Source organism: Galeopterus variegatus, unplaced genomic scaffold, assembly GCF_000696425.1.
Source record: "Galeopterus variegatus unplaced genomic scaffold, G_variegatus-3.0.2 Scaffold3370, whole genome shotgun sequence".
Classification (NCBI taxonomy): Eukaryota; Metazoa; Chordata; class Mammalia; order Dermoptera; family Cynocephalidae; genus Galeopterus; species Galeopterus variegatus.
Genome location: NW_007729481.1, coordinates 118,799 through 130,731, shown reverse-complemented (window position 1 = coordinate 130,731; position 11,933 = coordinate 118,799). Strand labels below are relative to the sequence as shown.

The following is an 11,933-nucleotide window of genomic DNA, read 5'->3' as shown; positions in this document are numbered from 1 at the left end:
GACCTACACAATCTGGCCCTCAGTAAATCGCTGGCTTCATCTCATTTACTCTGACTCTGCCTTCCTCCTCTACTCCAGCTACACCAGTCTCCATGTGGATTCCTGAACATACGCACAGCCTTATAACTGCTGCTTTAAATCATTTTGCCAAGAACACTCCCTTCCCATATATTTGCACAGCTTGCTACTCCACCACCTTGTGAAACCACTCATGCTGACCCATGTAAAATTCCAATCATAAAATGTATATACCATTTCCCTGCTTTGCTTTTGAAGCATACTTTATCATTTGCTTATTGGTTATGTTTATGCTTCATTGTCTACTTTCCTCACTAGACTGTAAGCTCCAGGAAAGCAGGAGTTTTTGTCTGTTTTGTTCACTGATGGATCCCAAGTACCTGAAGAGTATGCTGGCACTTGTTGGTTATTAGATAAATATTGGCTGAATAAATAAAATATGAGGGAAGGTTTTCATCAGCTGACCAAGTTAAGGGAATTTGGAAATGGAATAATGGAAACTATAATTGGACTATGTTCAAAACGGCTGAATAAATAAAATATGAGGGAAGGTTTTCATCAGCTGACCAAGTTAAGGGAATTTGGACATGGAATAATGGAAACTATAATTGGACTATGTTCAAAACAGAGTGGGGAGTATTTGGAATTGGGAGTTGTTATGAGAGCAACCAGGAAAGGAAGTCTAGAAGAAGAGATGATGGTGAGGAGAGGCAGTGAGTCATCTAGAGGCTGGGGTATGACATGGTGTGGCCCAACCAGTGGGAAATCACTGGAATTTGGGCTAGCAAAAAAGAAAATTAATAACCAAGAAGTTAAAAAGGCCATTTCAAGTTGTTTGCTGTGCCCTAAATTGGTGTCACACACAATACAAACAAACTTCCTACACTCAGCAGTCTTGAGTTCTTTGTTGACTTGGGAGGCTGGTGGATAAAGATGAGAATCAAGGAGATAGGATTGTGGACTACATTTTGGTCAATATCAGGGCAAAGACAAAGGGACAAAATAAAGACAAAGAATCTACAGCATGAATTTTGGTACAGATGGAAACCTAGCAGGAAGGGATGAAGAGGACATAAAACCTGCAGGCTTTTGCTGATATGTTGGACAGGGCATTGCTTTTCTACTGGATGTAGAAGATACATGGCTGTATAATTTCAGTTGACCCTCCATGAAATGTGGTCCCATCACAGTGGTGATGGTGCCATCTATTAGGGCTGTTGTGAGAATTTGGGGTGAGGAAGAGGATGGGTGTGCCTGGACATGCCGGCAGAGCTCAGTTCTCCGACAGTTCCTTCCTTGCCCAGTAGCAGGCATCAGCGGGCCACAAGGCAGAGCTCATAGGTCGGGGGAATGTTGCCAAAGCCTGAGATCTTGGGAGTGACATCAATGTCGGCAGGTGGCACCAATGGGCGTAGGGAGAAGTTCTGAAGAATGGAGGTGAAGTAGAGAAAGAGTTCCATGCGGGCCATGGCCTCGCCCAGGCAGATGCGCTTTCCTGTGGGCACAGGGGCAGACAAAAGTAGGTCATACCTGCACAGGCAATGGGGATTTGGAGAGAGTTCTGGTCTGACCACTTCACTGAGCCTCAGCTGCCTCATCTTCATCTCAGGGTTCATGACTGTACCCACTTTCTAGGGTTGTCATAAAGACTCAGGATTCCTATAGTTAGTTCTCATCTAGGACCTGCCACTTACAGGGACTCAACATGGGGCAGCTACTCCTCTGATGGCTCAGATTCTGTCCAATTCCAATATGGAATTGTTCTAAAGCATCCATTAATTTCAAGGTTTTGTCCATTTCAGTTCTTCAAAGGTTTTTCAAATGCCTGTTGGGTACCAGACACTGATGAGGAGGAAAAGAAAGGAAGGAAGCTCACACTTAAATAGTGCTTACTATTTTGTAAGGTGACTTTCTGATGGTGTGAGGAGATTAATCTGCATTTCAAGATGGAGAGCTGAAGAAACTCACCCCAGGCCCCACCACTTGTAAGTGGTGGAGTTCAGTCCAGTTTCCTCGTCACTGCACTGAGTCCGGGTTCCATGTGGCTTATACTTAGAATTGCACTAACTACTAACAGCAGACTGTCAGCAAACTGACAGCAGGGCAAACCTGTACCACTGTTGTTTTTGTGTGGCCTGCAAACTAAGAACACTTTTCACATTTTAAAATGGTGGAAAAAATCAAAAGAAGAATATTTCGTGAAATGTGGAAATTAAGTAAAATTCAAATTTCAGTGTCCAAGAATAAAGTGCTTTGGGCTTATACATATGCTCAGTCAAATGCGTATTGTCTACAGCTGCTTTAGTAGTTTAGTGGCAAAGGTGAGTAGTTCAGACAGGGACCACATAGCTGGCAAAGCCTACAACATTTTCTTTTTAGTCCTTAACAGAAAAGGTTTGCTGACCTCCAATTTAGTGCTATTACTGTTTAACACTTCTTTTCTAATTATTATAATTAATGGTTCTAATATTCCCTGATTCTGGGATTCTAGGATTTTATGATTGTATGACATAGCCCTCAACTTCCCATTCTGATTTGAATTCAAATACAGACCAATGGTTAGGGGATAGATCTCGCACCTGCCTGGGGGAAGCTAGACCATAAAAACCTACCCGAGGAAAAAGGCACAAACGCTTCATTCTTCTTGAAGCAGCCCTGCTCATCCAGGAAGTGTTGGGGATAGAAGGCATCTGGGTAGCGGAAGTATTTGGGGTCTTTGAGGACTGAGCCAAGCAGGGGAAACACGTCTGTGCCCTGGGGTGAAGATGGGGGCAGTGGGGAGAAATCAGTGTTGGACCATGGGAATAGGGAGCCAGGAGGAGAGAGGGGTGCAGTGGAAGGGGAAAGGGCAACAATGAAGGTGCAGACCCACCTTGGGCAGAAGGTAGCCTCGGAAGTGAGTGTCCCGGATGACGTTATGGGGAACACCCAGGGGCACTATGTCTGTCAGTCTCATTATCTCATGGATCACAGCATCGGTGTAGGGCATCTTGACCCGGTCATCCACACTTGGAATCCGGTGTGGTCCAATCACCTGGTTAATCTCTTCATGGATCTTGGCTAGAAGGGTCCAAAAAACATAGCAGAGAAGGAAACAAGGAAGGCAAGAGGTGTTTCTGTTAGAGAAGCGAGGGCAGGTCATGTATTCCTGTTGCTGGCAGCAAGTCAGCTTTGAGGGTACTGGCCATGAGTGTTTGCTTTGCCTTTATATACTTAACAATTGACACATCAGTGGTGCTCCATAAATACTCATCAGACATTGGGAGGCATACTGCCTGGAGCCTTAAATGCCAGCTGGGACACTGGATTGGGTCTTTACTTGAAAGCACCAAGGAGCATGAGAGGCTGGTAAGCAGGGCAGTGTCCTGGTCCTAGCTGGGCTTTCATATCACAAAATGGGAAAGAGGCACAATAGGTGACTAGGATAGGACTGAAGCAAATGACAAGCAGTTCCATGACAGTGGTTAAGAGCACCAGTGATGGAGTTATCCCTCTCTGCCCTTCATGGATGGGTGGCCTTGAGGCAAATGACTTCACCCTCTGAGCCTCTGTGTCTTTATCTTTGAAATGGGTGTGATGGTCTAAAAAGATCATAAAGTTATAAAAATTACACAAAATCCAGTGTACAAGTAGCTAGGAAAACGTCTTGTACACGGAAAGTGTTCCATAAATATTTTATTAGTTAGATCAGTAAAAGACAACTCAGGCAATGGAGATGAAACTAGAAGACTGAGTAAAACAGAGTTAATGTCTCCCCTGATCTGTACCAGGAGAAATCCTTTGCTTGTTTTGAACTGCATTAATAGGGCAAGTGACCAAATAGGGGATTTTCCTTAAGCAAGTAATGAGTTCCTCATTTACTGGAGTTACCTGACCAGAACAGATTATAATTTATTGGAGATGGATTCTACTTGATTTTGATGATGCAGTTGGCTAAATAATGGGCCTCAAAGACACCCATCTCCTAATCCTGGAAGCTGTGAATGTTATGTATATAAGGGTAACAAAAAGACAAAGGGACTTTGCAGATTCCATTAAGCCTCTTTTATACTGGATTGTCCAGATTGACCCTAAATATAATCATGTGTGTCTATATAAGAGGATCAGAGTTAGGAAAGGAGATGTGACAATGGAAGCAAAGATAGATATAAGGATGCTATGCTGCTGGGTTTGAAGAGGAAGGAAAGGATAATGGGTCCAGAAATACAAGGACTGTAGCTTTAGAAGGTGGGAAAGACAAGGAAGCAGATTCTGCTTTGGCTTCAGCCTAGTGAAAGCCTATTTGAACTTCTGAACTCCAGAACTGTAAGATATAAATTTCTGTTGTTTTAAACTACTAAGTTTCTGGTAATTTGTTATAGCAGCCATAGGAAACAAATAAGACACCTAGGAGAAGATGAAGTGACCTTCCAAGCCAAAGATTTCAAGATTCCATGTCCTGTGTTTCTAAAGGGTGAAAAGCCTAAGGCCGTGGGATTCTAAGTTTTCAAGATTATGTCTTCTTTCCTGTTGGGAAAAGGAGGTACCAGATAAGCAGCTTTGGGTGGACACTCACCTTCCACCTCGGGATGTTTCATTAACAGCAAGAATCCATAGCGTAGTGTAGAACTCACAGTCTCTGTGCCAGCAAAGAAGAGATTGAGAGTGGTGAGGACCAAGTTCTTGAGGTTAAATTCTGTGTGGGGATTATTTTTATCCTGAAAATGAGGAGGATAATAGACAGAATCACCTCTTCTGTTTTTTCTTATTTTCTCCCCATGTACAGGGTAGGTCTTTGTGAGAAGATGACAGCTAGGTAAACCAAGTGGGTGTCTGAAAGAGGAAGCACCAGAGCAAAGGTCCGGAGGCAGGAGCATGCCTGGTGTGCTGGAGGAACAGCAAGGCAGAAGCCAGTGTGGTTGGAGTGGGGTGAGTAACAGGGAGAATGGAAGGAAAAGAAAGCAGAGTGAAGAAGGAAATCCTGTCGTTTGCAGCAACATGGATGAAAGCGGAGAACATTGTAAGTGCAATAAGCCAGCCACAGAAAGACAAAGACTGCACGGTCTCACTAATGCGTGGAATCTAAAAAGTTTTCTTACAGAGGTAGAGAGTAGAATAGAGGTTACCAGAGGGTGAGGAGGAGAAGGGATAGAGGGAGAAGGGGGAGAGGCTGGTCAATGGGTACAGAGCTACAGTCAGATAGGAGGGATGAGTTCCGGCGTTCTAATGCATAGTAGAGTGTCTAGAGTTAACAACAACGTATTGTACATTTCAAAATACTAGAAGAGAGATTTTAAATATTCCTAGCACACAGAAATGATGAACGTTTAGGTGATGGATATGTTAAATCCCCTGATTTGATCTTTACACAATGTATACAAGTATCAAAACATCACATTTTACCCCATAAATATGTACAGTTATTATGTGTCAATCGCAAACTAAAAAAGAAAAAGAAAGTAGAGTGCCTTATAAGATTAAGTTTGGAGACATTAGAGTATATAATTTCTAATTTCCAAGTGCTAAGATTCTATAACATAAGAATATAAATATCTAAAATTTTAAAAATCAATGATACAGAATTATTAAGCTTCTAAATTTCTACATCTCTAAAACTTTAAACTTTTAACTGTTAAGTTTAAAGACTTTAAATTTCTAAGATTGTTAAATTCTGACTCTAAAGACTCATTTTATTTCTTTACAGTTGTATGTCTATGGTATGTATGACTAAAAAGGTATAAGATTTTAAGCTTCCATGTTTCCAAAGTTTCTACATTCAAAGTTAATTTTAAAGGGGTAAGAGTTTATACTTTCACAGTTTCTATATCTCATCTATAGATAAAAGTAAACCATGTGAAATAATAGTTGCTCTGTTGTCCCCAATATTTGCAGGTGGGTTTTAAGTTGCAAGCACTAGAGATTGAGATCAGAGGAAAAGATTGGGGCAAGAGGAGGAGGTACCTGGTGCATCTTGATGAGGAAACAGTCAATGAAGTCCCGAGGGTTTTGGGGGTCAAGGGATGCTTCATTGACCTTAACCCTGGAGGCAATGAACTCCTTGAGCTCCTCTATTAAGTAGTAGATGCGATTGTGCCTTCCCGGCAAATATTGCATGATTCCAGAGTACATGTCATATAGCTGTGGAAATAGGCAAAAGGGATTTGTCAGTGACAGGCACCAGAGACCAGGATGAGAGTCAGACAGCTGTGCTCAAAGTTCAGTGCTGGGTCTGAGAATTGGGGGAGGCCCTTTGCTTTTTGTAGACACAGGGCATATTATCAATCCTCTCTGTGGGTAGGATTAAACGCGGTATAGGAAAATGCTTCGTTAACTAGGGTTAGGGCTGTGGGCAGAGAGGTGGCTGGGTGGGCACCTGTGCCCAGGGAGTGCTCATCTCAATGAAACTCTCGTTGATCATCCGCAGCAGATTCAGGAACTGCTTGTCCTCGTAGTGAAAGCGGCTTCCGAAGACAACGGAACTGATGACATTGGAGACAGTGCGGCTCAGGAAGAAGGTGGGTTCGATGGGGGCACCTGGGTGATGGAAATTGTCTATGTTGGAGGCAATGATTATGAATATGAGGTGTGGAATCATTCAGTCATGATTTTGAATCCCGGCTCTAGTGCTTAATAACATGTGTGAGTCACATCATTTTTATGTTTTGAGTCTAGATTTTCTAGTCTTCAAATTGGCTTAGAAGCCACTTCATTTGTTCACGAAGATTTAATATAATTATCCATGTAAAATGCTTAGCTCAAATGTTTGGCTTAGTAAGCGCTCAAGAAATGCTAGTGGAGCTTAGTAATTAATTTTTTGTTCTTTTTGCTTAAATGCGTGATGAAGAGTCAGATATGGGAGAGAAGTGGAGGTAAAGGACACACTAAAAAAAGAGAAGAAGAATGCTTATATTCTGTCTAGCTCTACCAATGATTCCATTTGGGCTATTAAGAAAGCCCTTCCCTAGGTCTCAGATGCACCATCTGTAAAACAGAATGTTACTCAGGTTTGTGTATTCAGGAACAATTTCTACAGAACAATGCACACATTCACAAATACACAATTTTACAAACAGTGTCTGGGGGTACCTGGACATTCAAAGCCTTTATGTAGACCCTATTCATCATCCACAGAGTCCAGGTGAGGGGTCTCTGATTTAGAGAAATGTACATCTATTTCTATCTCTTATCTGTTTATCTCTGTGTTTCTCATCATCTGTGGCTTTTCTCTGTAGACCCCAGTGGTCCCAGACCTTATTTTGGGGTGTGGACTTGACTCCTTTAAAAATATAATAATGAAATGGGTATAAAGTTGCAGATTTGCAAGATGAAAAAGTTCTATAGATCTGTTTCACAACAATGTGAAAGTACTATACTACTGAACTGTTTTCTTAAAAAGTGAAAATTGTAAATTTTATGTTATTTGTTTTTTTACCACAATAAAAATATATAAATATAATGACTTTTGATACTGTCTCCAAAAAAAAAAAAGGTTCAGACTCACATATCACCAACATCTGTATGTGATATCAGGAGCTCAGGGACTCCCTGACATCTGTCGATTAAAGTTTCTGGACAACTCATCTTTAAGGGTCTTCCATGTTAACTTTTAACATGGGGCCTTGTCAGACATCTCAGTGAATCCTGAATATTTTCCATCGTCTTTCCTTTCCAGAGCTTTCTCCTCTAAGGACCATTATGCCTGAGCTCTTCATAACCACCCAGCCTCCTAGTAGCCCTCCCCCTTGTGGCCTCCATACCCTTGGTTTTCCGGAATTCCTCCAGTAGATAGCCGGCCTCCTCCTGGATTCGCTCCTCAATGCTCCGCTTTCCCATTCCAAAGTCCCGAAGGATGGTCAGGGAGAAGCGTCGGAGAATCCTCCATCGTTCTCCGTTGGCCAGAGCTACACCTGCCAGGATCTCAGTGTCAGGCTGCTGCCTCCCTTCCCCTTCCCATGTTCACCTCTGTGCCAGGCAAAGATTGGGACAGATTATGAAAGCTCTAGACTCCACTGGAAAGGAAGCCCTTCCCAACCTTTCAGGCTCAAAGGGGAGACAAATTCCCTCCCTACGAGACCCGCAAAAACAGTCCAGACTTATGTGGAAGAAAATGGAATCAGCCTAGAAATGATTGCGGGAGATCAAAGAGAGTTTCTTACATGAAAGAGAGCTGGAACTGGATCAATCAATCAATAAATAAATGGATGAATGCATAGGAAGGTGGAGAGAAGTATGGATAGAATGCCACACAGAGTACCCGAGAATGCATATACGAATTCTATTTTCTGTATACCACTTGGATTGTGTAGACATGCACCTACATGTACACAGAAATGCATATTTGTACATCAGCATACTTACACAAAACCAGTTACCATGTAATAAGAAACATTTAGAAATTACCAAATGCGTGGATTGGTGAGTTCATGTGTGAAAATGTAATGAAATTATTTTGGTGGATTGATAAATGAAAGGAAGAGTTTATAACTGATAAATGGATGGATGAATAAAAGACCTAATGGAAAATTAAAGGGCTAATGGATAGATGGTTTGAAGTGGATGGATAATGGTTGGAAGGATGGAGAGATTAATAGATATGGAAGTGATGGAAGGGTTAATCAATGAACGGAAAGGTAATGGATGGATGATGAATAGAAAGTTGATTGATAGATGTATAGATAATAGGGTAAAAAGATGCTTGTATAGAAAGAGCAATTAATGAATGGATTTTTGATGGATTTTTGGATAACAGATAGAAGGAAGGAAAGGTATAAGGATAGATAGATAGGTGAATGCAAGAATGAAAAGAATGGGGCAAGCCTACTTGGAAGTGAAGGATGTGGACAGTTAGAGATGAATGCAAGGGTCACTATAGGCAGAGATTTACCTAAATGGAAGACACAGAAACCTATGGGTTAGGAAGGTGAGAATTAAGGTTGGCTATGAGGGCTTCAGTGGGTACATAAGGAGTGTTACTAACAACAGAAGTTACACAGGGAGCACTGGAGAATCAGATGGCTTGGGTTCAAAATAAAGTGGTTCTACCACTTCCTGTGTGATATTACCTAACCTTTCTCACCCTTAGCTTTCTCACTTGCAAAAGTAGTGTAATAACTAATAGCTCTCTCAAAGGAGTTCATACGATAATTCATGTAGAGTACTTGTCAAAGAACCTGGAACATAGGGAGTGCATTCTAGTCATTTCTGCTTTTATTGTTGTTGTGTTTACCTACCATGACCTTGGAAGTTTCTCTCTATTGAAGCCAATTCTCCACGGCCACTGAACTCATCTGCTCGTTCTACCAGGGCCTCCTTCACTGCTTCATGTCCACACAAAACAACTACTGGCCGGGGACCCATGTACACGGTGAACACCGGGCCATATTTCTCTCTGAGCTAGGAGTGAAGAAAGACACAAGAGGAGAGGGCTGGTTGAAGCATCAAGTCAAGGATTTTAGAGGGTGGTGATTTCAGGAGGATACAAATGTGGGAATAACGAACAAAGGTAAGTCCTGGGCTTGGAAGGACTATTGGGAAAAAGGCATAAAAGTTTTGGATCCTATGATCCTGGGCACTTTAGAAATTACCAAATAAATGTGTGGAAGCAAGCCTTAGTTTACTAATCTGTAAAACGACGGACCTGGATTAAGTGAATTCCGAGATGCATGCTTCTCTCTTTGAAAGGCTAAATTTCTCGAATCTTAAGATTTCATGATAGGGAGTCTAAAAGTTTTAAGTTAATCTGAGTACAAGTGTCCTTGTGTTTGAGGATATAAGATACAGTAGTTCCCGCTTATCCAAGGTTTTGCTTTCCATGGTTTCAGTTACTCACAGTTCAACCATAGCTTGAAAATACTAGCTGGAAAATTCTAGAAATAAACAATACATCATTTTAAATTTGCACACCATTCTGAGCAGCATGATGAAAATTTGCACAGTCCCACTCTGTCCCACCAGGGATGTAATTTATTCCTTTGTCCAGCGTATCTATGCTGTATACACCACCTGCCCATTCGTAGTCACTTAGTAGCCATCTTGGTTATCAGATCAACTGTTGGGATATCATAGTGCTTGTGTTCAAGCAGCTGTATTTTACTTAACAATCCCCCCAAAGCACAAGTATACTGATGCTGGCATATGGTTATAATCACTCAGTTTTATTATTAGTTCTTGTTAATTTTTTACTGTGCCTAATTTATAAATTAAACTTTATCATAGGTAAGTATGTACAGGAAAAAACATAGTATATATAGAGTTTAGTACAATCCATAGTTTCAGACATCAACTGGGTGTCTTGGCACATATTCCCTGCAGATAAGGGGGGACTACTCTATGGCAATTCTAAAGTCCTGCGATTATGAGAGTTTTATTCCAATGCACTAGGAGTTTGTGTTTCCAAGATTTTAAGATGCTACAATTTCAGAATTCTAAGGTTCACAAAGTCAGTGTTTCCAAAAGTCAGTTTTTAGAAGTCATAAGGTTCTATGTGTATCTGGCTATAGGTTTAGTTGCTTCCAGCCAGGCAGACTCACCTTCATAAAGGATTGAAAGGTAGCATCAGTGCGAACTTGCAGCAGGTTTCCCAGGAAAGGTATTGGTGTGGGACCTGGGGGCAGCTTTCCCCCCTTGTTGATTCGTTTCCAGGCAATGAGAATCAGCAGGCAAGACAAGCAGAGTGCCAGAAAGATAGTGAAGATCCCTCCAAGCTGCATGGTGCCAGGTTGAGGTGCTGAGTCCAAGGCACCAGATCCTGCCTAAAAAGGTTCTGGGAGATCAGCTTATATGGAAATCTGAACACCCTGGGATTCAAGTTTTCTGGGTATGGATACCATAAGGAAAGAGGTTGCTTTACGTGGGGCTGGTTATATAACCGATAATCTCTCACCTGTATAAGGTGAATTGCATTCACCCAGGGAAATCCACTGGGGCCATCCCCCTGTCTTCATATTTCCAGTCCCCCAGTTCTTCTCTCTTATCTCAATCCCTGGTTCAACATTTCTTGGAGGGGTGTGGGAGGGAATTGAATATCTTTTTAGGCTATTGAATTTAGGATTCATATAATCTAGGTTCAGGTTTCAGCTCCGTCTTTTCCTCATTAGGCAAGTCACCTAACCTCTGGACTCCATTTTCCCCTATCTGTCTAATAGGGTAACTATATTGTGTTAGAAAGTCTTGACAAACAACAGCGATGACTCCTTTGTTTATCCTTTAAGTAAGAATGACCCTAATTAATAAGTTTTTTTTTTACATAATCTTTCTTTTCAATTGAAACATAATTGATTATACATATTTGTGGGTTACAGAAGAATATCAATACCTGTGTATAATATGTCATGGTCAAATCAAGATAATTACTATATTCATCATTACAAAACATAATCACTTTTGTGACCCTTCAACAGTTTCTTGCTAGCCCCCCTTTCCCCTCTCCAACCTGTAGGAATCACTGTTCTGTTCTCTGCTTTTGAAAGCTCAGCATATTATTGTGACTGTTGCCTGCCTGCCTTCCTCTTTATTTTTTTTTTTAGCTCCCACTTATGAATAAGGACATGTGGTATTTCTCTTTCTCTGCCTGGCTTATTTCACTTATATATTTTTTACAAGCTCATCCATGTCACTGCAAAATGGAGAATTTCATTCTTTTTGAGGCTGAACAGTATTCCAATGTGTATATACACCACATTTTTCTTATCCAGTTCTCCATCAGTGGAAATTTAGGTTGGTTCCATATCTTGGCTATTGTTAATACAGCTGCGACCAACATGGGAGTGCAGGTAACCCTTCAACATGATGACTTCCATTCCATTGGTTATATATCCAGTAGTGGGATTGCTGGATCTACTTGCTTGCTCCGTACTGTTTTCTATAATTGCTGCACGAATTTACAGTCCCACCAACAATGCAGGAAGATTCCCCTTTCTCCTCATTCTTGTCAGCAT

At 41.4% G+C, this 11,933-nt stretch overlaps 1 protein-coding gene across 1 annotated transcript; it reads right to left on the bottom strand.

The window, feature by feature from the left end:
- Positions 1–1,331: 1,331 nt before the first annotated feature.
- LOC103600498 (cytochrome P450 2G1) lies at positions 1,332–10,706 on the bottom strand. The gene is made up of 9 exons (XM_008584777.1): positions 10,527–10,706; positions 9,228–9,390; positions 7,755–7,904; positions 6,371–6,531; positions 5,959–6,135; positions 4,574–4,715; positions 2,891–3,078; positions 2,631–2,772; positions 1,332–1,513 (listed from the first exon to the last, which is right to left on the bottom strand). The coding sequence occupies exons 1-9, from the start codon at positions 10,704–10,706 to the stop codon at positions 1,332–1,334; spliced, it is 1,485 nt and encodes a 494-aa protein (XP_008582999.1).
- Positions 10,707–11,933: the final 1,227 nt, after the last annotated feature.